Source organism: Somniosus microcephalus, chromosome 34 (assembly GCF_052327205.1).
Source record: "Somniosus microcephalus isolate GS21.2 chromosome 34, FLI_Smic_1.0, whole genome shotgun sequence".
Taxonomy (NCBI): Eukaryota; Metazoa; Chordata; class Chondrichthyes; order Squaliformes; family Somniosidae; genus Somniosus; species Somniosus microcephalus.
In genome coordinates, this window is record NC_141020.1 from 23180451 (window position 1) to 23207627 (window position 27177).

Genomic DNA, 27177 nt, shown 5'->3' on the forward strand with positions numbered 1-27177 from the left:
GTTTATTCCAACTCTCTGTTTTCTATCCGCCAGCCAGTTCTCTATCCACGTTAATACTTTGCCCCCAATCCCATGAGCCTTAATTTTGCATGATAATCTTTTGTGTGGAACCTTATCGAAGGCTTTCTGGAAGTCAAGGTACACCACATCCACTGGCTCTCCCCCATCTATTTTACCAGTTACTTCCTCAAAAAATTCCAGCAGATTAGTCAAACACGATTTACCCTTTGTAAATCCATGTTGACTCTGTCCGATCCTTTCCCCATTTGTCAAGTGCTCCGCTATTTTATCCTTAATAATGGACTCTAGCATTTTGCCCACAACCGATGTAAGGCTTACTGGTCTATAATTCCCTGCTTTCTCTCTACCCCCCTTTTTAAATATTGGGGTAACATTAGCTACCCTCCAATCCACGGGTACTGTTCCCGAGTCAATGGAGTTCCGGAAGATGATCCTTAGAGCATCTGCTATCTCCAGGGCCACCTCCTTAAGTACCCTAGGATGTAGTTTATCAGGCCCCGGGGATTTGTCGGCCTTCAGTCCCCTCAACTTACCCAACACCATATCCCTAGAGATACTAATTTCTGTCAGCTCCTCCCTCTCATTAGTCCCTATGTTTGCCGATATTCCTGGGAGGTTATTTGTGTCCTCCTTTGTGAATACAGAACCAAAGTATGAGTTTAATTGGTCTGCCATTTCCTTATTCTCCATTATATATTCTCCCGAATCGGACTGCAAGGGACCGACTTGGGATTTTACCAGTCTTTTCCTCCTGATATACCGATAAAAGCTTTTGCAGTCTGTCTTTATGTTTGCTGCAAGTTTACTTTCGTATTCTATTTTCCCCTTCCTGATTAATCCCTTTGTCCTCTTTTGCTGTATCCTGTACTGCCCCCAATCTTCCGGTCTGGTGCTTTTTTTTGCCAGTTGATATGCCCTTTTTTTTGATTTTATGCTGTCCCTAATTTCCCTCGTTATCCACGGTTGAGCCACCTTTTTAGGTTTATTTTTATGCCAAACCGGTATAAGCATGTTCTGGGATTCTTCCATTCTATCTTTGAATGCTTGCCATTGTCTATCCACTGTCAATCCCCCCAGAAACACCACCCAATCAATCTTACCCAATTCCCGTCTCATACCCTCGTAATTCCCTTTATTTAAGTTCTGGACCTTAGTCTCTGATTCAATTTCCTCACTCTCCATCTCGACTGAGAGCTCGATCATATTATGATCGCTCTGACCCAAGGGGCCTCGTACAAGAAGATTGCTGATAAGTCCCTTCTCATTGCACAATACCCAGTCTAAAATGGCCTGATCTCGAGTCGGCTCCTCGACATATTGGTCCAGATAACCGTCCCGAAAACATTCCAGGAATTCCTCCTCCTCAGAATTTTTACTAATTTGGGTAGTCCAATCAATATGTAAATTAAAGTCACCCATGATGACAGCTGTGCTCTTATCGCACGCTTCTCTAATTTCCCTTTTTATGCCTTCCCTCACCTCCATATTACTATTTGGAGGCCTATATATCACACCCACTAACGTTTTCCTCCCCTTGCTATTTCTCATTTCTACCCATACAGATTCCGTTTCATCCGAGTTAATATCCTTCCTTTCCATTGCATTAATCCCCTCCTTTACCAGCAATGCTACCCCACCTCCCCTACCTTTTTGCCGATCCTTCCTAAACGTGGGCCCATTCGAGGCAGAGACGGGAGAAATAATGGGCAATAAGGAAATGGCAGAGACATTAAACAAATACTTTGTACCTGTATTCACGGTAGAAGACACAAAAAAGCATTCCAGAAATAATGGGGAACCAAGGGTCTAGAGAGAATGAGGAACTTGAAGAAATCAGTATAAGTAAAGATATAGTGCTGGAGAAATTAATGGGACGAAGTGGCGACAAATCCCCTGGACCTGACGACCTGCATCCTAGGGGTTTTCACAGAATCACAGAAACCCCACAGTGCAGATAGAGGCCATTTCGGCCCATCGAGCCTGCACCGACGCATATCCCACCCTATCCCCGTAACCCCATGTATTTAATCCCCCTAACACTCAGGGTCAATTTATCATAGCCAATCAACCTAACCCGCAGCTGCAGAGATAGTGGATACACTGGTATCAATCTTCCAGAATTCCCTAGATTCTAGAACAATCCCCAAGGATTGGAAGGCAGCAAACATAACCCCGCTATTTAAGAAAGGAGGAAGAGAAAAAACAGGGAATTACAGGCCCGTTAGCCTGACATCAGTAGTAGGCAAAATGCTAGAATCTATTAGGGCCGTGGTAACAGGGCATTTCAAAAATCGTAATATGATTAGGCAGAGTCAGCATGGTTTTATGAAAGGGAAATCGTGTTTGACAAATCTGTTAGAGATTTTTGAAGATGTAACTAGTAGGATGGATAAGGGGGACCCAGTGGATGTACTGTATTTGGATTTTCAAATAGCATTCGAAAAGGTGCCACACGAGGTTATTGCACAAAATTAGGACTCGTGGTATTGGGGTAATATATTAGCAAGGATTGAGGATTGGTTAATGGACAGAAAACAGAGAGCAGGAATAAACTGGACTTTTTCAGGTTGGCAGGCTGTAACTAGCGGGGTACTGCAAGGATCAGTGCTTGGGCCTCAGCTATTTACAATCTATATTAATATAACTTAAGATGAAGGGACTGTGTGTAACATATCCAAGTTTGCTGATGATACAAAGTTAGGTGTGAAAGTAAGTTGTGAGGAGGACACCGAGGCTGCAGAGAGATATAGACAGGTTGATTGAGTGGGCAAGAACATGGTAAATGGAATACAATGTGGGGAAGTGTGTGCTGGAGTTAATATATTTTGCACATATTTATATCATGTGAAATGTACAATATTGTGGAGGAGCCACAAGAGACTCAGTGTACTTTAGTATAATCCCCTCAATTGTATTATAGTGCAGCCGGGGACTGCACCTTTAAACTGATTGTTACCTTTACAGTGTGTGTTTACCTTTATCCTGCGTGGTGACGTCATGACACCGATCACATGACCGCCAGTGGCGCGAAGAACGTGGGGACGTCATGACGTCAGCTTAGAGAACTTTCCAGCAGTCTTCGACTACCTGGCATCTTGAACGAATGTGTTCTGATTTCCTCCTTGTAACATCCAGCAAACTTCGTTGTTATTAAATCCCAGTCTTTTAATCCATCGAGTTGAGCTGAATTATTTAGTTAGGAACCTCCGTTCCTACATTGGTGACCCCGATCTCGTCGAACAAACTTCGAAGAGAATTCAACATGAGCACAAATGCTGTCGCCCTCAAATTGCCTCAGTTCTGGGAGCAGCAACCAGAAGCTTGGTTCCTACAGACGGACGCACAGTTACACCTGCGGGAGATCGTAGCGGATTTGACCCGTTATTTTTACGTGGTCTCCGCTCTCGACAGCGCCACGGCCTCGAGGGTCATCAGCCTACTGAGCAGTCCACCAGACGAGGGCAAGTATGAGGCTCTCAAAGCACGTTTACTGCAAATATTTGGCCTTAACAAATCAGAGCGCGCACGCAGGCTCATTGCCATGCCAGGCATCGGGGACTCAAAGCCTTCGGAATTAATGAGCCAAATGCTCACCCTACTTGGTTCGGAAGACCAATGTTTTTTATTCTGTGAACTTTTCCTCTGCCAGCTACCTGACATGGTGCAGACAGCCTTGGCCAGCTCTGAGATCACCGACTGTGTTAAGCTCGCGGCAGAGGCAGACAAAATTTTTGCAGTCTCACAGCAGTGCTGTGCAGCCACGAGGCGCCCTTCTCCTGCGCGTGCGAAGCCCAGCCCTCCTCCAGCAGGCTGGTGCACGTACCACGCCCGTTTTGGCGCCAAAGCTCGATGCTGCAAGCCTCCCTGCAGTTTCTCCCCCCCAAAAAATCCTTCAGCAAGCCATCGCCCTTCGAAAAGGACGACAAGCCCTGAAAAGCGCGTTCAATTTACCATGGCGGTCGGTTCAACGGGGAAATTACTTAATGTTACGGGTTCCACAATGGGGAGGCGATTCCTCTGCGACACTGGGTCCCAGTGCAGCATTTTGCCAGCTTCCAGGCTGGATCTACAATCTGGCGGCCGCGGCCCTGCACTCGAGGCAGCCAATGGCGCGGCGATTCGCACTTTTGGGAAACGGACGGTTACCGTTACTTTCGGTGGTCAGCAGTTCCTCTGGTAATTTATCACTGCCACAGTGTCACAGGCCATACTAGGAGCCGATTTCTTTTGTGCAAATGGTTTTCTAGTCGACGTCAAAAACTGCCGCCTTATTCACGCGTCCACTTACCACGCGGTGCCCTGCCACCGCAGCACCGCCGTGTCCTGGTCGGCCGCCTGTGCGGTACCAGTTCAAGACGGGTTTACACGCCTACTCAGCGAGTTTCCAGAGCTCACTCGGCCTACCTTCTCGGCAGCAGTCACGAAACATGGTGTGGCACACCATATCACCACGAATGGATCACCGGTTTACGCCCGGGCGCGCAGGTTAGAACCCAGCAAACTCGCGGCAGCTAAAGCCGAATTCCAAACAATGGAGCGCCTCGGGATCGTCCGACACTCCAACACTCCTTGGTCCGCTCCACTGCATATCGTCCCCAAACCAGGTGGAGGGTGGCGGCCTTGCGGTGACTACAGACGACTAAACGATGCCACGACTCCTGACAGTTATCCCATACCTCATATCCAGGATTTCTTAGCACATTTGGCTGGAAACTCAATATTTTCAAAGGTGGATCTCGTCCGCGGGTATCACCAGGTCCCGGTGCACCCCCAAGATGTTCCCAAGACGGCGGTCGCCACACCTTTTGGCCTTTTCGAATTTCTCAGAATGCCTTTCGGGTTAAAAAATGCAGCGCAGGCTTTCCAGCGGCTCATGGACTCTGTTTTACGGGATTTGCCTTTCCTTTTCGTATATCTGGACGATATACTCGTCGCTAGCAAGAACCCCAAGGAACACTTGTTACATCTACGCCAGCTCTTCACTCGGTTAAGCCAGCATGGCCTCATTGTCAACCCGGCCAAATGCCAATTCGGTCTCACCAGCATCAATTTCCTGGGGCACAGGATAACATCGGACGGCACCGTTCCACTAGCCACCAAGGTCGAGGCTGTTACAGCTTTTCCACGTCCCCTCGCTGTTAAGTCCTTGCAGGAATTCCTGGGGATGGTTAATTTTTATCATTGTTTTGTCCCCAAGGCAGCGCAGTTGATGCAACCGCTGTATGAAGCACTGAAAGGGAAATCTGGCAAAGACCTCATCAACTGGACTCCCCAGATGGACCAGGCCTTCCTAGATACCAAAGCAGCACTGGCAGATGCAACCATGCTGGCACACCCTATTCCAGGTGCAACCATCACTCTCAGGACGGATGCTTCGGACTACGCCATTGGAGCGGTGCAGGAGCAGTGGGTAGACGGGACTTGGCAGCCGCTGGCCTTTTTCAGCCGCCAACTACGCAAGAACGAACGCGAGTACAGCACGTTCGATAGGGAGTTGCTCGCCCTGTTTTTGGCTATTCGACATTTTTGCTTTCTGCTAGAAGGACGCCCGTTCACCGCGTTCGTGGACCACAAACCACTCACGTTTGCCATGGCCAAAACGTCTGAACCTTGGTCAGCGCGGCAACAGCGCCACCTCACCTTCATTTCGGAATTCACCACCGATCTACGACACGTCTCGGGCAAGGACAATCTCGTGGCCGATTGCCTCTCCCGCACTCCTGTCCTGGCAGTTAACCTGGGCGTCGATTTCGCTGGCTTAGCGGAAGAGCAGTTGGCTGACCCCGAAGTTCAAGTGTACCGGACCACGCCTTCCAGTTGGCAAGTCACTGATGTTCAGTTCCACTCAGCAGGAACCACCCTTTTGTGCGACACGTCCATGGGAGTGCCTCGTCCCATAGTGCCGGTCGAGTGGCGCAAGAAAGTATTTCGGGCGATACACGGGTTGTCGCACCCAGGGATGTGTGCTTCGCAACGTCTCATGTCCCGCAAGTTCATGTGGAAGGGCATGCACTTAGATGTCCGAGATTGGACAAACAATTGTATTGATTGTCAAAAAGCGAAAGTCAACCGGCATGTTAAAGCCCCTTTGGCTGAGTTTCCAGTGCCAGAGCGATGGTTTGACCACGTGCACGTGGATCTAGTGGATCCTCTCCCCAGTTCACAGGGTTTCACGCATCTCCTCACTATAGTGGACCGCACCACCAGGTGGCCAGAGGCGATTCCGTTGATCGCTACCAGTACAGCTGATGTTGCCAGGGCATTCCTGGCGTCGTGGGTGGCTCACTTCGGCGTCCCATCCGACATATCATCGGAGCGAGGTCCACAATTCACTTCCGAATTATGGAACGCCGTTGCACATGGCTTAGGTACCAAGCTACACCGTACCACCGCCTACCATCCGCAGGCGAATGGCCTATGCGAAAGGTTCCATCGGTTGCTTAAGGCATCCCTTCGTGCTAGCCTGCGCGGATCCAACTGGGTAGACAGATTGCCTTGGGTGATGTTAGGACTAAGGACAGCTCCCAAGGAAGACCTTCAGTCTTTATCAGCTGAGTTAGTTTACGGGCAAACCTTGAGGGTCCCTGGTGACTTCCTGCCTCCGCATACAGAACCGTGGTCTGCAACTCAGCAGCATATCCAGCATCGCGAGGCGGCCAAGAACTTCCTGCTCATTCCGACCTCGCATCATGGCTTAGAGGCCTCACGTTCCTGCGGACCTCATGTCCGCCGATTATGTCTTCATCAGGCACGACGCACACAGAGACCCACTTAAACCACCATACGCCGGCCCATTTCGTGTCATATCTGCCGGTGAGAAATATTTCACCGTCGACGTAGGCGGCAGACCGGACACCGTCTCCATCGACCGTCTGAAAGCCGCTCACCTCGATCGCACTGAAACAATAGTGCCTGCCCAGCCACCTCGCCGAGGACGACCGCCGTTGCATGCCGATTCATCATTACAACAGCCAGCCGTTGAACCGCCTACAGATGCCTCATCGTCTTTTCGCAGTCAGACACTGCGTTCGCCGCACCTGACACGCCGCAACAACCACAGCCAGGCTCCATGCTTTCTCCCGACGTTCCACTTCCGCCGCCTGAGGGTCGTCGACGCTCGGAGAGAACCATCAAGCCCCCTGTTCGTTTGACACTGGCCATTAACGGGGATTCTGGGGGGGCGCCTGTGGAGGAGCCACAAGAGACTCAGTGTACTTTAGTACAATCCCCTCAATTGTATTATAGTGCAGCCGGGGACTGCACCTTTAAACTGATTGTTACCTTTACAGTGTGTGTTTGCCTTTATCCTGTGTGGTGACGTCATGACGCCAATCACGTGACCGCCAGTGGCGTGAAGAACGTGGGGACGTCATGACGTCAGCTTAGAGAACTTTCCAGCAGTCTTCGACTACCTGGCATCTTGAACAAACGTGTTTTGATTTCCTCCTTGTAACATCCAGCAAACTTCGTTGTTATTAAATTCCAGTCTTTTAATCCATCGAGTTGAGCTGAATTATTTAGTTAGGAACCTCCGTTCCTACAATATACTGTTTAAAAATATCAATTTATAACTGATGAATGCAAGTCGTAAAATAAAAATTAGTGGCTATGTTTTTATCTAATGCTAGTGACAATAGAGTAGTGCTTTAAAACTGGCAGAAAACTGTGCGAAATACAGTAACAGTGCCTGTTGCGAGTGTCAGCTGTGGCTCAGTGGGTAGCACACTCGCCTCTGAGCCAGAAGGTTGTGGGTTCAAGTCCCACTCCAGGCTGGCACTCCAGTGCAGTGCTGAGGGAGTGCTACACTGTTAGAGGTGCCGTCTTTCAGATGTGGCATAGTGGTTAGCACTGTTGCCTCACAGCGCCAGGGACCCGGGTTCAAATCCGGCCTCGGGTGACTGTCTGTGTGGAGTTTGCACATTCTCCCCGTGTTTGCGTGGGTTTCCTCCGGGTGCTCCGGTTTCCTCCCACAGTCCAAAGATGTGCGGGTTAGGTTGATTGGCCATGATAAAAATTGGCCCTTAGTGTTAGGGGGGATTAAATACGTGGGGTTACGGGGATAGGGCTTGTGTGGGATGGCTGTCGGTGTAGGGACCGGGTGCTAGGGTTTGGATGATCAGCCATGATCTCGTTGAATGGCGGAGCAGGCTCGAAGGGCCGAATGGCCTACTCCTGCTCCTATCTTCTATGTTTCTATGAGACATTAAACCGAGGCCCTGTCTGTTCTCTCAAGTGGACGTAAAAGATCCTACGGCACTGTTTCAAAGAAGAGCAGGGGAGTTATCCCCGGTGTCGTGGCCAATATTTATCCCCCAAATCAACCTCTCAAAAACAGATTATCTGGTCCTTCTCACATTACTGTTTGCGGGAGCTTGCTGTGCACAATTTGGCTGCAACGTTTCCTACATTACAACAGTGACTACACTCCACATTGGCTGTAAAGCGCTTTGAGACATCTGGTGGTCGTGAAAGGTGCTATGTAAATGTAAATCTTTTTCTATTACTGCTTTTCTGAGTTTAAAAACTGCTCCATGGCACTACATCCTGTGCAAGAATGGGTATAAGAAGATGTGCATCATTTGGATTTGCATATTACACATTATCATTGAAGAAACTGCTGTTTTACCACTCTATAGTCTTGTGGAGTAATATCTCTGCAATAATTTGTCAAGTTTATTAACCCATTTAAATCAGATGAGGTAACAATTGCATTAAATAGCGCACACAGGAATTTATTCAAATACGTTAACCAGCATACTAAAAGTAATATTGGAGAAAAAGTCTGGTGGAGATAATTATGCCAAGGAGCACAGAGTATAAGCACCAAGTGCTTTCAGCGTAGGCATAGTATAACCAGATACAGAATAAAGTTGCAGCTACTCTGCCTCAAGAATATGTCTCAACCCAACCTCAAGGACACTTTCTATGGCAGTAGCATGATTTTTTCCACTTGCTACACCAGCCATCTTCTTAAGTAAATCGAATGCTTTGTAGTGGAGTGGGATGAAATTTAATTTTGTATCGCACCAGATAGAAAACAAATGAGATGCCTGTAGGCCAGACTGGGCTAGAGAAACAGTGAGCCTAGGTTGCAAAACTTCAGCCATTCTGGGCTGTAATGTATACACATGGCTTTGAGAAATAACCGTGCTTAAGTAATGGGCATTTAACAAAAGCACAAGCCATTAATAGAAACATCAAGAATAGGAGCCATCGACAGGCAAAATAGCACAAATCATCAGTAGAGGACAAGATAATAGGACATCAATAGAGACACCAAGTTCTAACAGTGCGCAAGTCATTTATTCATTCACAAGTTTAAAAAAAAACAAAGTGGTCAATTCTTTTCACATCTTAAGGCTCATTTGGCATGATATTTAAACAAGGTAATGGAATAGAGCAATACTGTCGAACTCAAACACCAATAGGCTAACATTAGAAGCTAAGACAATCGATAAAAGAATTTGCGGGGAAAAAACCACTGCTGTTCAAAATAAATTTGTCATATTCATAAAGTTTATAGACTTGTTTTTAAGTAACAGTTGCCATGCTCTTGCTAGTTGTTGGACAGTTCAAGCAGAATGAATTACAGGTTCTGTTACTTCACATATGCAGCATTCTTTAACAGACAAGGTGAGAATAGGCACCAACAATCAAGAGTACGACAGAATAAAGGTTTCAAAGAAATTCGCCATCTCATCTCATGGAATAAGCCACAGAAAGTTTGGTGTAACTGGAAAATGCAGCTGGATTGAAATTGCATACTGCAATAGAAATGCATTAATATGTTCATATGGAATTCCACTGTCTACTGTTTGATTGACTTTAATCTGTGTAAAGTAAACCGATTAACATCTTTTCAAAATAGCCACAGGAACTTAATACGAGCGCATTACTTTTTTGTTTACTAATATTTCACATCACGATTTCTAACGCAGAGCTTTTTAAGTGTCGCATGTAGCTAGTTGCCCTGGGGGTGGGGTACTGAATTAATTGTGACATGGAACCCTTTTCATGCACAGTGTGGGACACCGGAGACAAACTTTGAGTTTGGATAACCAGGAGGTTTTAGAGTAGTCCATTGCTGTTCAGTGAATAACCTGTTTTATCGCGAACTCAGAGCACGAGATTAGCCAGACTTCCTGTTGGATGTTTTGATAATTTATATTGTTTTACTTCTGAGTAACCACCTACCCGTCATCTGTTTTCCAAGTTAACTATTGTCTTTGTGCCTTGCATTATTTCATTACTCAGAGAGTGGATGGCACAATGTGTATTTCTTAATAATACACTTTACTGCAATCTTGCAGTATTGTGCATTTGTCCACTAATAGCGCCAATAGTAGTTGGTAGGAATACTGTCATTCAAATATTATAAGGAGTATTACCGTGTGTGTGTGTGTGTGTGTATATATGTATATACTGGCTGGAGTGCCCGGCGGTGCCGAGGGATTTTTGAGGGCATGTTGTTATGAAAAAAGTAGAAATAATTTTTATATATATATATAAATGAGTTTGTCTGTCTGTCTGTGTGTGTGGGAAGGAGAGAGAGGGAAAGAGAGAGAGAGACTGGGGGGGGGGGGGGGGGGAAAGAGAGGCCCGGGGATCGAGAGAGAGACTGGGGGGAGAAGAGGGAGACGGGGGGGAGAAGAGAGAGACGGGGGGGGGAGAGAGAGACGGGGGAGAGAGAGACGGGGGGGGGGAGAGAGAGACGGGGGGGGGGAGAGAGACGGGGGGAAGAGAGTGACTGGGGGGGAGAGAGAGATGGGGGAGAGAGAGACGGGGGGAGAGAGCGACTGGGGGGAGAGAGAGAGAGACTGCGGGTGAAGAAGGGCGGCCGCCATTTTGAGAGGTCGGCGGGAAGTTCCCTCACCCTCTCTCTCTCCCTGCCCCTGTCTCTCCCCCCTCTCTCTCCCTGCCCCTCTCCCTGCCCCTCTCTCTCCCTGCCCCTCTCTCTCTCCCCCTCCCTCCCCGCTCTCTCTCCCTCCCTCCCCTCTCCCTCTCTCTCCCTCTGACTCACCACGGTGCCAGAACGGAGCATATCCGACACCGGGAGTCCGGGTGCCCATCGCTCCAAAGCGAGCCCGGGGTTCCTCATGGTTAACGCGGCAGGCCTTTGGACCCGGTTGGCCGGGCGGCAGTGGAACGCCTTTTGCTCTGGACTCCCGTGTCCGATATCGGTCGGGGACGGCTCGTGTGAAAGCCCCGGTGTTCCCGGTCCTGCACTCACGGGAAGGAGAGAGAGAGAGAGAGGGAAGGAGAGAGAGGGAAGGAGAGGGAAGAGGAGGAGAGAGAGAGAGAGAGAGGGGGGGGGGTGGAGGAAAGAGAGAGAGAGAGAAAATTTTTAAGCTTCAGGCACGGCCGGTCTGTAATGGCCGCCACTCACCTCAGTAGCGGCAGTTTGAAGGATTAGGCCCCGCCCACAAACACCATGAAAGGCCCCCCCCCCCCCCGTGACGCACCGATTGGTCAACCATCAGGTCACTGAACTGTAGGATTGGTCAACCATCACGTCATTCAACGCTAATGAGCGGTAGGATTGGTCAACCGCTAATGAGCGGATTTTTTTCTGTTTTTAGTCTACTGTCCGAACAATTTTTATCTGACCAAAAAGTAAAGACGCCTAGTAGACTCCCCTAATCATAAGCTTTCTTTTGATATAATAACATATGTGTAGGTACGCGCTATAACTTTTGAGTGATGCCCGGACAGACAGACAGACAGACAGAACTATCCCTTTATATTATAAAATAATAATAATTGTATTTAAAAAATGTTATGCTGGTAATCTATAAACTGCTGGAGTTCTTTTCTTGAGTTTTTGATACCAGTTCCGAATGAGGTTATTTTCTTATCATTCAACCCATTGGTCACCACTCCTAACATCACCTTTTGGGCTGAGTGTCCATTCTTGTCTGATGACACTTCTGTGAAGCGCCTTGGGTTTTTTGCGTTCAAGGCGTTCTATAAATGCATGTTATTGAAATATCTCAACATATTTCATCCAATGAAATACTTGGAGTTCAGTAACTGATGTTATGTAAGTAAATTTACCTTTCTCCAAAGAAACACATTCAAAATCATACGGTAAATTCACACTTCAATCTGCGTTGTTCACAGTAAATGCTCAACAATGGCAGAGTGGAGGATAAGACACCTACTGCCCTTTCGACTGGGGTGGGAAACGACAATAATGGGAAAATGTATAGTTTTTTCTAAATCAGAAAATGTCAACCAATATAGAGAAAAGAATTAAAAATTAAATAGCTTTCTCAAGTCAGAGATCGATAGATTTTTGAATATTAAGGGAATCAAGGGATATGGGGATAGTGCAGGAAAGTGGAGATGAGGTAGAAGGTCAGCCATGATCTTATTGAATGGCGGAGCAGGCTCGAAGGGCCAAATGGCCTACTCCTCCTATTTCTTGTGTTCACCAGTGAATGTGGGAGGGCACCAATGAATGAGAATTGTGGGAGACGGGAACCATTAAATGGTAGAATTGGGAGAGATGAGCACCAGTAAATGGGGGAATTGGGAGAGATGGGCACCAGTAAATGGGGGAATTGGGAGAGATGGGCACCAGTAAATGGGGGAATTGGGAGAGATGGGCACCAGTAAATGGGGGAATTGGGAGAGATGGGCACCAGTAAATGGGGGAATTGGGAGAGATGGGCACCAGTAAATGGGGGAATTGGGAGAGATGGGCACGATTAAATGGAATTGAGGAGACGGGCACCTGTGAATGGGGGAATTTGGGGAAACAGGACCAGTAAATGGGGGAATTGGGAGATGATCTTATTGAATGGTGGAGCAAGCTCGAGGGGCCGTATGGCCGACTCCTGCTCCTAATTCTTATGTTCTTATTAGGGCACCGATAAATGAGGGAATTGGGAGAAGGCACCAGTAAATGGCAAAAGAACCAGAGGCGACATGAAAAAAAATTTTAGGCAACAAGTGGTTAGGATTTGGAATGCACTGCCTGATAGGGTGGTGGATACAGATTCAATAGTAGCCTTCTAAAGGGAATTGGATAGATACTTGAAGGAGAAAAAATTGCAGGGATATGGGGGAAGAGCGGGAGTAACTGAATTGCCCTTCGCAGACTCGATGGGCCGAATGGCCTCCTTTTATGCTGTAATATTCTATGATTCTAGGGGGAATTGGGGGAGGGCACCAGTAAATCGTAGAATCATAGAAATTTATGGCACAGAAGGAGGCCATTCGACCCATCGTGTCTGTTCTGGCTGAAAAAGAGCGATCCAGCCTAATCCCACTTTCCAGCTATTGTTCCGTAGCTTTCTAGGTTACGGTACTGTGCATATCCAAGTACTTTTTAAATGCAATGAGGGTTTCTGCCTCTACCACCCTTTCAGGCAGTGAGTTCCAGACCCCCACCACCCTCTGGATGAAAAAAGTTCTCCTCAACTCCCCTCTAATCCTTCGACCAATTACTTTAAATCTATGCCCCCTGGTTATTGACCCCTCTGTTGGGGAAAATAGGTCCTTCCTATCCACGCTATCTCGGCCCCTCATAATTTTATAAACCTCAATTAGGTCTCCCCTCAGCCTCCTGTTCCACAGAAAACAACCCCAGCCTACTCAACCTTTCCATAGTTAAAATTCTCCAGTCCTGGCAACATCCTCGTAAATCTCCTCTGTACCCCCTCTAGTGCAATAACATCTTTCCTGTAATGTGGTGACCAGAACTGTGGCCTAACTAATGCTTTATACAGTTCAAGCATAACCTCCCTGCTCTTAAGTTCTCTGCCTCGGCTAATAAAGGCAAGTATCCCGTATAGAAACATAGAAACATAGAGATAGGAACAGGAGTAGGCCTCTGTTCAAGAAAATAGTCAGACACGACCTTCCCTTAACAAATCCATGCTGACTGTCCTTGATTAATCTGTGCCTTCTAAATGACTTAATACTGTCCCTCAGAAATTTTTCCAACAATTTGCCCACCACCGAGGTTAGGCTGACTGGTGTGTAATTACTTGGTCTATCCCTGTCTCCCTTTTTAAACGGGGAAAGGGTACCAGTAAATGGGGAGTTTGGGGGAGGGCACCAGTGAATGGGGAAATTAGGAGACGGTACCAGTAAATATGACATTGCTGTGTGGGAGCTTGCTGTGCAGCTGGCTGCTGCATTTCTTACATTACAACACTGACTACACTTCAGAAGTACTTCATTGGCTGTAAAGCGCTTTGGGACATCCTAAGAATGTGAAAGGCGCTATATAAATGCATTTTTTCTTTTTAGTTGGGGGAGGGCACCAGTAATTGGGGGAGGGTGTCGGTAAACTGGGAGAGGGTACCAACAAATGGAAGAATTGGAAGAGGGCACCAGTAAATGGGGAAATTGGAGTCACCACTAAATCGGCTCTTTGGAAAAAAAGCTGAGGGGTGACCTTTAAAATTATGAAGGGGTTAGGCGGATTGACGACTTTTCCACTTGTGGAGGTGTCCAAAATCAGGGGCCAGAAATAAGATAGTCCAATAAAGCCAATAGGGAACTCAGCAGAAACTTCTTTACCCAGAAAGTTAGAATATGAAACTCTTTACCCCGTGAAGTGGTTGTGGCGAATGGCATATAGATGCATTTAAGGGGAAGCTAGGTAAGTGCATGAGGGAGAAAGGAATAGAAGGAGATGCTGATAGTGTGAGGAAACGTGTGTGCAGCATAAACACCGGCATAGACCTGTTGGGCTCTCTGGCCTATTTCTGTGCTGTAACTTCTAGGTAATTGGAATAACAGATACCGGGAAATGAAGTTGACACTGATCCAATCCCTAGGTTCACATGGTGAATCTGAACCACTCTGTACATTTTCGCAGTATAAGAACCCTACAACTACATTGTTTCTTTGCAGTTGCATTACAGGGCTGTATTGCCAGCAGATTCCCACATCAAATGTAGATGAAAAATACTGATTGCACAGACTGTGTAAATTATGAAAATAGTTTTAGGCAAAAAGGGTTTCACTTACAAGAATCAAAGAAATAGCAAGAAACACATATTTTGAGGGAAGGATCTCCGTGTCAAGACTTAAAAGAAAATGTGAAAAATTCATATTACTTTGGTTTTCTTTCTATTTCAGTTAACGTTTTTGAACATTTTTCTTTAAGCATCAAGTGCTATTTTATTCAATTCAATTCAATTTTTTATTTGTCATATATGCAGCAGACGTGTGTACTGCACAATGAAATGTTGATTTTTACGAGTCCTCCCAACAATGCTAATGACATCATTGGGAAAACAGGCTTGGAAGCATTCTCCTGATGGTGTGCGAGAGCTGACTTTAACACATGCTGAAGGAGCCGAGTAATCCCTGGGTTTACAACTGCATCTCCAATGATAACACAGCTGCCTTAATAGTAAGGGTCTGCAAGTGGTAGCTTGGCTCAGATTGAGCACTCTTGATGCTGTATTACATAGAAACATAGGAACATTCAGCAACTTGAGCCTGTTCCACCATTCTATTAGACCATGGCTGATCTGTATCTCAACTCCATTTACCTGCCTTTGTTCCCTATGCCTTGATACCCTTACCGAACAAATCTATTGATCTCAGTCTTGCCTAAGTCTTGGCCAGTTTCATTTGACCCAGCATCCACAGCCTTTTTGAGCAGAGTTACAGATGTTCACGACCCTTTGAAAACATGCTTCCTGATTTCACGCCTCGATGGCCTGGCTCTAATTTGAAGATTGTGCCCATTGCTTGGCTTCCCCACCCCGAGAGAAAATAGTTTCTCTCCATCGACCCTATTGAACCCTTTTACCATTTCAAACACAATCAATTAGACCACCCCTCAACCTTCTAAACACAATGGAATACAAGCCATGTTTATGCAACCTGTCCTCGCAACTTAACCCTTTAAGCCCTGGTATCATTCTGATAAATCTACACGCTATCCCTTCTAAGGCCAATATATCTTTACTGAGTAACAACAGAAAATGTTGGAAAAAATCAGCATCATTTTCTGTTATTTCGGATTTCCAGCATCTGCAGTATTTTGCTATCATATCTTTCCTGCGGTTCGTTGCCCAAAACTGAATGCATTACTCCTGATTTAAATCCACTCCCAGGTTTTTATTCCCTTTTGTCTTTTTCTTTAAGTTTGAATAAAACTAAGGGAAACTTCTAAACTAAATTATGATGTTATTCCTGATGTCCACAAAACACCCCAGTCCTTGCGGTGCCCACCGGTCGCGGAAAGCCTCAAAGCGTACTGGTGCCACCACATGCTCCATCTCCAGGGTCACCTGGGCGCGGACAAGACCGCGGAAGAGAGTCAGGCAGCCAGAGAGAACCCCCCCGGGCCGTGATCGTGGCTACCTTGGCCAGGCCTAGACTTGGGAGCATAAGAACATAAGAAATAGGAGCAAGAGTAGGCCATATGGCCCCTTGAGCCTGCTCCGCCATTCAATAAGATCATGGCTGGTAAGAGCATAATCTAGACTGACACTTCAGTGCTATACTGAGGGAATGCTACACTGTCGGAGATGCAATAAGACTTTACGCTGTCTGCCTGTGGTGGATTTTAAATGATCCAATGGTGCAATTTGAAGAAGAGCAGGGAGTTGTGCCAGCTACTATTCCTCCATCAACCAAACTACCAAAAGCAGATGAACTGGTTACCTATCTCATTGCTGTTTGCAGGGCACCAGTGTGCAGAATGGTTGGTGTGTTTGCCGACAATACGACACTGACGATTTCAAAGTAACTAATTGTACATGCAGTGCTTTTGGGTGCTTCGGAAATTTGATAAGAAAAAGTGCGATTTGATTCATTCTTTAAGGGATTATCCTTCCTTTAATGTCATCACTAGATGTTTGAGCAAAGGAAAAAAAGACAAAAAGTCAACAGAAATAGGTAGAACAATAAAAAGCATGTTAATCAATTTTGGTAACTGCCATTTAACTACATTAATGCTGAATAATATATTTTAGTACGGCAAATTCATTGATCTTAAAAGATACATCAAAGCGTAATAGCAAAATGATAGCCCAAAGTTACACATAACACAAACGTTACAGCAGCATTTGTATTTCCGTAACTATTCTAATAAATATATACAGGTATGTTCATATGTCTTTTGTTTTAAAAGAATAGAAATGACAGGAAAGAGCAATAAATGAGCCATGAATTTTGGTTCATTGGGGGAGGGTGCTCTGAGCTCACAGATTTCCTGTTCTTATTTTGACACCCATCATTGATTGAAATATAACAATTGAGATCAAAGCCCCGAGAACAAATCCCTGGCAAAGGGAATCAAGAAAGCCTAAAAAAAAGGCCCAAAAATTCCTGAGTGGAAAGGGTCATTTCCTCTTGGGGGGGAGGGCCGAGCAGTTTAGAGCGGAACCCGTTTACAATGGGTTTCCACACCATTTGCGATACCCCTTTAATCTCCACAAGGCAGGGCTGTGGGCCGGGAGCTGCTGTGTGATCTGCAGAAGCTCACAAAAGGCTCCAGAAAGCTCGAGATATGGAACGCCCCCAAATTGGTCCCTTAGATACAAAACTCCACTTATCTCATTCTTTTTCTCAGCCCTTCACGGGAGTCGGAGTGACTGGGCGCTGCTCTGACATGGCCAGACATGAAGGCAGCCAGCACGGATGCGCACGTAGTTGCGATATGCCCGGGCCAGTCATGGCAGCTCCAGCCCCCAAAAATGGGATGGGGTCTGCAGCCTCACCGCAACCAAACAGGGGTTCTACTCGACTGCACTTCTGCTGACGGAGCAGTCCCTATCCAATTTCAGGACTGTAGACTGCTTAAAAAAAATGCTTGGATTGAGTAATATTACATTCATTATGTATGTTGATTCCGAGCAACCTGCAGCCAATGCCACAGGAATTGTATCTCGCAGTTAGAGTACAGCACACTTCCTGAGATAGGCCCACCTGTGAAGCATCAGCTACAAATTACTTGGCATGTTGGAATGAAAAACTAGAAATGTATCTAGCAAAGCATAAAAACTACTTTTAGATTGTGAAATTGGAATGTTATGTAAATTAAAACAGTCGAAAGTTAGACTCCTGGTAATGAAATCGGTCGGCGGGATTTTAATGCAGCCTGACTGTTAGAATCTGCCAGGCCTCATTCTGCCGTGGGCGGACGGGAAATTAACTCGCCAACGCGGTTTCCCTCGCAAACCTGCAGCTAGTTAAAATCCAGGCCCATATATCAATTTGTACATCACAATGACAGATTATTAGATGCAAATCCATTGGCAGGATAGGCGCACCAACGTCAGTGTTCTTGCTCAGGCCAACATCCCCAGCATCGAAGCTTTGACCACGCTCAATCAGCTCCGATGGACAGGTCACAGTGTCTGCATGCTCGATACGAGACTCCCAAAGCAAGCGCTCTACTCGGAGCTCCAGCACGGCAAGAGAGCCCCAGGTGGGCAGAGGAAACACTTCAAGGACGCCCTCAAAGCCTCCTTGAAAAAGTGTAACATCCCCATCGACACCTGGGAATCCCTGGCCCAAGACCGCACAAAGTGGAGGAGAAGCATCCGGGAAAGCGCAGAACACCTCGAGTCTCTTCACCGGGAGCAAGCGGAAGCCAAGCGCAAGGAGCCCACATCAACCCAAGAACCCCAGCCACCCGCCCCTTCAACCACCGTCTGCCCTACCTGACTGTAGGTGCCTCATTGGACTCATCAGTCACCTGCGAACTCATTTTTAATGTGGAAGCAAGTCATCCTCGGCTCCGAGTGACTGCCTAAGAAGAAGATGATTAGATGTACCTAATCCTGCAGGAGAAGTCATGGGATGCGCATGCCCGAAATCCCGATGGCTGCTCCTGGTTTGCAAATATTGAAAATTATTCCTTGTCTTTAGAAAATAATACAAATCAAGGATAATGAAAAGCCATTTGGCCCATCTGTATCCAGTCATCCTTCGAGTATCTTAACTCTCCCATTGTAGCATCCAAGTAAGGAGTGTGATGGAATACTCTCCACTTGCCTGGATGAGTGCAGCTCCAATAATACTCGAGAAGCTTGACACCATCCAGGACCAAGCAGCCCGCTTGATTGGCACCCCATCCACCACCTTAAACATTCACTCCCTCCACCACCGGCGTACCGTGGCTGCAGCGTGTACCATCTACAAGATGCACTGCAGTAACTCGCCAAGGCTTCTTCGGCAGCACCTCCCAAACCTGCGACCTCTTCCACCTAGAAGGACAAGGGCAGCAAGCGCATGGGAACACCACCAGTTCCCCTTGAAGTCACACACCATCCTGACTTGGAAATATATCGCCATTCCTTCATCATCGCCGAGTCAAAATCCTGGAACTCCCTCCCTAACAGCACTGTGGGAGTACCTTCACCACACGGACTGCAGCGGTTCAAGAAGGCGGCTCACCAACACCTTCTCAAGGGCAATAAATGCTAGCCTTGCCAGGGATACCCACATCCCAAGCATGAATATAAAACAAAATCTATCTGTATTTTCAATGTCTAGCAAATTATTCCAAAATTTTAAGTTCTTCCTTATATATCTGTTAAATTTATTTAAATTCATGACCTCTGCTCCTGCATTCCTGGTTTAATTAGAATTCAAATATTTGGGGTTTCTATTATCTATGCCATTTCATTAGTAGATCTCCTATGACCCTGCTCTTGGAGAGTCTGGAGGACGGGTGTGAGATTTAGCTGATAACTTGGCCTGTCTCTCTAAGGCCACTGCTCAAGGAGTTCTTTTGGGAAATGGCCCAAATAGGCATGTCTGGCTAATTCTAGCAGCTCGTGCAAATCTTCACTTCTATCCTTTATCTCTACTGCTCTCCCTATTTCAGTATTCTCATTAAATGTGACAGGTTTATATTTGGCTTCGATATCCATATCATTAACCAGAAACAGCACTGGCCCATGCAGCACTTTACTCCAACTTTCTCCCAGTCTGATGTCGTAGAATGAAAGAACAAACTTGCATTTCTATAGCGCCTTTCACGACCTCGGGACGTCCGAAAGTGCTTTACAGCCAATGAAGTACTTTTGAAGTGTAGTCACTTGTAATGTAGTTGTGCCTCTGATGGGTTTACTGTTTTTTTTAAACAAAACTTCTTATTCAGCTCCTGTTTAGCCTTTGACTTTTAACTTAATTAGGAGTCAGATATTTTTTGAAATAAACCATATAGGAAATTCTACTGTCTTAGTTTGTGAAGTTAGATCAAAGAATTCATTGAGGTTTGTCAGCCAGGATCTTTCTTTTCTAGCCAGTTTACTGACATTGGAGCCTGTGGTTGCTTGGGTCGGAATCGTCAACCGTTTTCAATACTGGTACTGTACTATGTTTGCTTTCTCACAGTGCCCAGTGATTCTCTCTGGACAATAGGCAATGGGCTACAAATTTTCTCCCGAGTTCCCTTCAGTACATTGGGAGATGTGCTGTCTGGCCCAGGGGTTTGTTGCTTCCTTTCACAAATATCTTTGCCATTCAGACTTCAAGATACTTGGGTGTACTATAGAAATTAAATAGCGTCAATATTTTTGTTTGGTGAATAGTTCCAAAAATGGAATCCTAGCTTTATCTTTCATTCTTATGATAGTCAAACCACCTGCAACCATTCCTATAGGGTAAACTTACTGTTCCCTATGCCTGTCAGAAATGGTATTTAATTGTGGGTAATACAAGTTGGTGTTTTTAACAAACCTGTTGCTCTATGTATAAGGGTAAACTATACAGGAAACTTTGGTTTATCCAGAGGTTGTATGTCCAGAATACTCAATCTAACGGCAAAAATCAGGAGCCGTTTTCTATAAGTTTTTTTAGTTCTCGTTCTTTTTTTTTCCCCAGTCAGGCACTGCAAGGTCTGTAGCTATAGCAACAGCTTCAGCTAGAGACGCTTGCAGCTGCAGCCGACTCTTTAGAAGCTGTTGCTAAGCAACAGTGTTTGTTGTCAGATACGGAGATGAAAACCTCCGTATGCTTCAACATTAACTTTGTATGTCCGGCAATTTTGATAGATCGGCAACACGCCGGTCCCGTCGGTGCCGGATATCACAAAGTTCCCTGTATGTCCACTGTTTGTATTTCACGATTTCCTTCCCTGCAAACTGTGCTTCTCACCATTTGCCTGTGCTGATGTCCTCACTGCTCAATGCTGCCCTTCAAGTAGTAAAACCTCTTGTGGAAACGAGCTCGACCTATTCTGGACCTCCAGCTTGTTCACAGAAAATGGTGAGTATCTCCTTAAGACTGCCGCTTATCTGACTGAAGACAAGATGACATACATTTCGAACATGGATTTTGAAACTGGAATCCCTGAGGGGATCTCGGGCGGTCCGTGAGGTTGGCGGGAATAAATTGTGATTTCTGTCCTTCTAAAGCCAGACGTACTGTGCACATAATAAAAGTTGCAACCCTGGCACCAGCAAAGATAAGATAAATGTAAAAACCCGACTGCGCGTACCTCTATAGTTTCAATCATAAGCTCAGCATTGACATAAACAATTGATCTGCCAGCTGTAGCACCAAGCTCTTCAGTTTAGAATAACCAGCATCCAACGCAGGCGGAAATGGCCGCTATAAAGTCCATTAGGCTGATGGAACATCCATAGTCATCCCTGAAGTATCGGCAAGGCCCAAAGTAAAAAAATCTATCCATGGAATCTCTGGGGTGAGCAATACAGTGCCACTGCTGCCAGTACTGTTTAGGCACTCTGCACTCCTGTGTGTGAAAGAGCTGAGCTTGCCCAGTGATGCACGCTCATTTGTATATTTTCCTTGCATTCTCAGGGTGTCACTCATGATGCATGACAGAGTCACAGTTTTGGGTACCAGCGGCCAATGAAATGCTGCTGGCTGGCCATTGAGTTCCACAAAATATTTCAGATGGGGAAGGAGAAAAAGGGGGAGTGGAAAGGGCCAATTAGAGGATGATGGTGTTATCAGACATTACCAATGTCGCACTGTGCGTCAGGGGCATTGCTCAGGCTTTCAAGTGACATTGTGGAGAATGCCCTCTAATTTTGGGCCCGAATGAGCCTTACACAGAGAGTCCTGGAGTTTCCGCTGTGGTGGTGCGGGGCGGAGGGGGTATTGGGAAAATGTACCCAGATTGTGCTGGACACTGCGCCGGATTTGCCGAGGTGATGTTTCCATACAAACTTAGCATAAGCTGAAATGTAAAATCTCCCATTAAACAGCGTGCTGAAATGTAACTGATTCGTGACTGGAACAGGGGCAATGGGTCCTCAAGTTGCTGGGTGGGGTAGTATAAAAAACATAGGAAAATATCCCTTTCAGAGTGAGGCTGAAGATCACGAGGTAGGACATTTTTCTCTCTGTCCTGTGGCTATAATTGAATGCAGGTCACTGCTGTCTTTATTTAACTAATTACTGCAACAGAGCAGGACACTTCTGTGTGGCTCCAATTGACTGCTGGTCACAGGTCTTGTATACCAAGGGCAGATCAGTTGACTGAATTTAAAGTAATTAACTGCTGGAGGAGAAATAGACTGGCTTCAATTGACTGCTGGTCAGGTGATTAAAGCTGCATTCATGTGACCACGGGTGCCTGTGTGCCTGAACTTTTGTGCGCAATGTGATGAACACCCCCAAATGGGTGCAATCGGTAGAAACTTGCCATTCCAACCTGGGAGCTTGGCCAGTTTTGTGGGCGGGGACTGCTTCAGGCAAAGGGACTATTGAACCAGTGTAAAAGATACTTCAGCATAAAGTGATTATGGGCGCAACTCACAAGCTTAAAATTCTGCGATCTTTAATGCTATTTCATTTCATTCCACCCAGATTAAGCTAATATCTAGGTGCAGATCATGCGGTTATTCCAGGCCATAGCCTTTCACACTGGTTGATTGGCCTGTACTAATCCCCTTAGACACACTGAAGGCTCCTCCACCTGACTATATGTAACACATCATTTTCGGCCCCTTTATGGGGAAGACAGGGAAACGTCATTCCTATTTTGTGTTAGGCTGGGTCAATTTGTGCTAGGAACAAGGTCCACATTAGCCATTGTGGTTCCATTTTGGACTTGATCTCAATTCTGGAAGCACAATTCTTACTGTTCAGTACAAACTATAGTCTTTATATATAGTGTGTTAGGATCTGAAGCTTCTGATTGGCAAATATATATTTGCGTTCAATTTTGCAGTTATGTTGCGATTCATTTAAATGTTGTCTTATTTTTAGCTTCTTTTAGGCCCCATCCCTAAAATTACCCCAGTAGCCACAGTCCCTTCTCCCATCCTTCGTAATTTATATTCTCGAGTTTTGGCCATCACTCATACGGCACAAAATAACCTGTTTTGAAAAATATCTTCCTGCACAAATACAGTTCCTGAATGTTAATGTTGTAAAACACTGCTGTAGTTTTATTTAACCCTCCTGTAGATGTAATGTACTAGAAATAAAAACCATCAAGTTGCAAATTGCATCACTGTGCATCCCTCTGTAAGGTATTCACCTGGGAGATGGAAGTACTAATTTCTGATTAACCATGCCTCCATCCTGCCCCAGTCTCTCATCCATTATAGAGTGCTTGGTAGCCTTAACATTGTGTACGTGGTTCTGGTTATCCACTACCTTCAGTCTAAGGCAGCACTCGCTGATCTTCACACCTGCATCCCCACTGTTTGGGCCTCGAGTCTGAATGAAAGGTCCTCATTGCCTCTCTAAACCATCTTCAGCTAGTGGAGGTTCTACCTCCTCCGTACTTGGCGTTGGCTCTTCTACTGTACTCACTCAGTTGTGGAGGTGCAGGTGTCTCTGCGAGTGCCTGGTACAGTAATGATGGTTGTGTGAATGTCTCCTCATCCCATGTCTGATGCACTTGTGTTCTGGAGTCCAGATGTTCCAGGTTGTTCTGTGGCGAGAGCACAAGAATAACATTAGCTTACTAAGTAGATAATACATGAGAGTCCAAATTGTTGATTAAGTTGTAAGTTCAGCAAGATAATTACCAATCTCCAAAAGGCAGGCTAATACTTACCACAGTAAAGTGCACAGGATGGAGAACACACATTGCAGTCAGTGTCAGATACTCCAATTTAGCTTCTATCAATAACTCCACAACTTCTTTAGGTAATGTCAACACTTCAATCTTTGTGACCACCATATCGAATGGTCAATGAAGAGTAAAATCGGACGGGCATTAAACAGGCGTCAGATCCGAACCAGCCCTGTTCCTGTCAGGTGAGTTAGGTTACAATCGGGGCTTAAATCAGTCAAAACATGTTTTGAAACTTGCTGTTGAATTCAATTATTGTTGGTGTTAATGAAACTTCCCATAAACTGATATTCGACATTTATTTACTTCAAGTCCCAATCCCATTGTTTGGGTTTCATCAGCAAATCATGCAAGCACTTAGAAAGTAGAACTATCCTTTTTATACTGCTGACTCTCAGTGAGGCAGCTCCAGAGGGCTCAAATGTTGGGGGTTTTTGTGCACAGACATACATGCACACACCCCATATATGCATGTCACATTCTGTATGTGTATGCATGTATGATCAGGTGCATCCAATGCAGGCAGCATTGGACCTAGCTTAACTGCATGTGCATGCTTGAGCAATTATTTCATGTTTCATTTCCTACATACAGTGGGCACAATGGAACAAATCGAGCAGTATTGAACTGGGCAGATGTGGTTGTGAAATTGCTAACAGTTTATATTGTGCTACTTTTCAACTGCTCCCGTGTTCGAACCAACAGTTGGGGCTTGTGTAGTTTATTCAAGAATCGTTGCACAGTCTCTTACTTGAACTCTTGTTTCCAAGGGCTTCCTCAGCCTTCCCTTCCTCGGTCTTCGATTTCTACTATTTAACAGACTTAAATCTCAAGCTTAGCATCGCCTAAATTTGATTTACCCTATCCTATCCTATCTTCTCTCCTACAGTTTTAGAATTTGGCCGTTCCCCGTTCGTTAAAAACGATACTAGTAATAAGCAAATGAGCAAAGAATTTGCAAGGTTTATACTAAGAACCGTGGTTCGTTTTAGTTAGAAAATGGGTCTGCATTGTCCTGTGACTGATTCACAGCCAAGGTATAAGATACGATGTTTTGAAAAGTGTTTTCAGAAACGAGGCAGTCTAATCTGGACACTGGATATTTAAAAGGAGAAAACAAAACTTCTCGTAAATCATTTGTGGGCGCAGCAGCTTTAATAAATGCATAATAGATCAATTAAATTCACCACAGGAAAAGTTACCATGAATTTGGATTCTACACTGATCCTCTGCTTTTCAGAAAAGTGTATATGTCACTCCTACAAACAAAATTGGTATTGAGATGCAACTTGTACATCAGGTTTTACAGATAAATAAAAGTACACCTAGCCAGTGGCTACTGTACACATCTAATAAATACACCTTCATGGTAATGTGCAGATTTCCTACCACTATATTACGACCAGTGTCATGATTTACCTTTCCACTGTTTAAAGTAAATCAACAGCTACTGCAACAGCTTATTCAGTGAGATGAGTTGTAACAACTGTACAAGTAAAGACACTTCTATCTGGTGGGCCAAGGTCGCTGGCCACTTGTCCTATACAATACCAAAACATCATTCTTCAACTGCTGACTCCTCCTCGATATTTGTAACACAGCAAGCTCAGTTTGTAGATGTAAAAAAGTCTAAATCCATTAGAATAAAAAACCTTTTGCAGGTGGTTTCTTGAAGATATTTTGGCTGCTGGCTACAGCCAGTGTTAGAACCTTTTGATAAGGCAAGACAACTCAATAGCTAGATTTTGCCTTTCTTCTTTGCTAGTACATGTCTTTTTTTTGATCCGTGCTGAGAAAGTATCTTCTCTGGGATTGGAATGCATCAGGCTGCCTCTCCGTCTCCTTGGCAGCTCCGGCAGGAATTTGCTCTCTGTAAGCAAAAGAAGGCCCCTCAGTCTCAGAAACCCTTTATATGGCAGTAGGCCTCCAGGGCTGAAAACACAACATACAGCAGCCAAAGGCTCACAAACATGGTGCAGGTCAGGAGCTTGCCACGACGTGTACCTCCAAGCTCACCGCCTATGTGTGGCCGTCTTCTGTACAGGAGGATGCTGAAGGTGACAAAGGCAAAGATGGTAAAAAGTGTGACGGAAAAGGCCAGTGAGCCCGGCGCGACTTTAAACTCTTTGCCCTTAGCAGCCCAGTAGATGGCAGCAACAGACCAAGCAACTCCAATACCCAGGAACACATTTACAGCATTGCTTCCCGTCACATTCCCAATGGAGGCGTCTGCGTATTGGTCTTGCAGTGCTGCAACCTTGCTGGCAAAAGTATCTGGAAAAATACCAAAGAGACATCTCCATTATATTTATTGCATTTTACTGACACAAAATTATATTGTACTATATGTGGTAGCGGATGCTATTTCCCAGTAACTAATTAAAGTATATCACTTGACCTGAAGTGATTCTAATTATTATTTAATTATAGACATCATAACACATCATGTTCTGGCTCTCGATTGCTATTACACCTGCCTCCGGCAAAAGAAAAATGGATAATACTGTCGCCATGAACACTGCACTGTATATTGTAATAAAAATAGCAGTTCCTTGGGAGTAACATTAAGACAGTAATCTCATGAATTATGTTACCTCAAACCCTTAATGAGATTACTGCTTTTCCCCCTTTCTGTTCCTCATCTACATGCTGCCCCATGGCAACATCCTCTTCAGATACAGGTTCCGCTTCACAAATGCTCTGATGCCGCCAAGCTTTACCTCTCAGCCACATCCCTCGATTCCGCAATTGCTTCTCTCCTGTCAGACTGCTTTACCCTTAGCGATAGTGGATTGTGTGTAATGTATAACCACTAACATTTTGCTGCTCCTAATTTAAGGTATGCCGGCTAGCTGCAAGGTTTCAGTGGAAGCTGGTTGGCATCCAGGTGACTGCACTTCTAACAGTGTTTCATGTGATAACCCTGCAACTGATGCAGCCATGCTCACTGCTGCTGTGGTTGGCTGGTTCTGCCCACTTTCAAAGGAATTATAGATGGGGTCAAATATATCATCGCCCTAAGAGACAACAGCCTACTATGCCTACTTCAGCCAGGCGTTGGAGGTGCTCGTTAGACTGGCTGACATATTAAAGGGTATGGGGAGTGGGGTTGGACTAGGTGGGATGTTAAAGTGAGCCGGAGAGTGGGATTATATTGGGTGGCTGGTGAG

General features: G+C 45.6%; 1 protein-coding gene and 1 long non-coding RNA gene across 3 annotated transcripts in view; one reads left to right on the forward strand and one right to left on the reverse strand.

Annotated features, from left to right (window-relative positions):
• The window catches only part of LOC147096878 (uncharacterized), a 159172-nt gene that overhangs the window by 11749 nt on the left and 120246 nt on the right, over nucleotides 1–27177 (forward strand). The gene's annotated exons all lie outside the window — the stretch shown is intronic.
• The window catches only part of LOC147096879 (sodium/calcium exchanger 3-like), a 715867-nt gene continuing 699326 nt past the window's right edge, over nucleotides 10637–27177 (reverse strand). Inside the window, exon 8 of the mRNA XM_085973580.1 lies at nucleotides 10637–26281. Within this exon, the coding sequence (XP_085829706.1) occupies nucleotides 25905–26281 (377 nt within the window). The 3' untranslated portion in view covers nucleotides 10637–25904. The remainder of the gene's footprint in view (nucleotides 26282–27177) is intronic.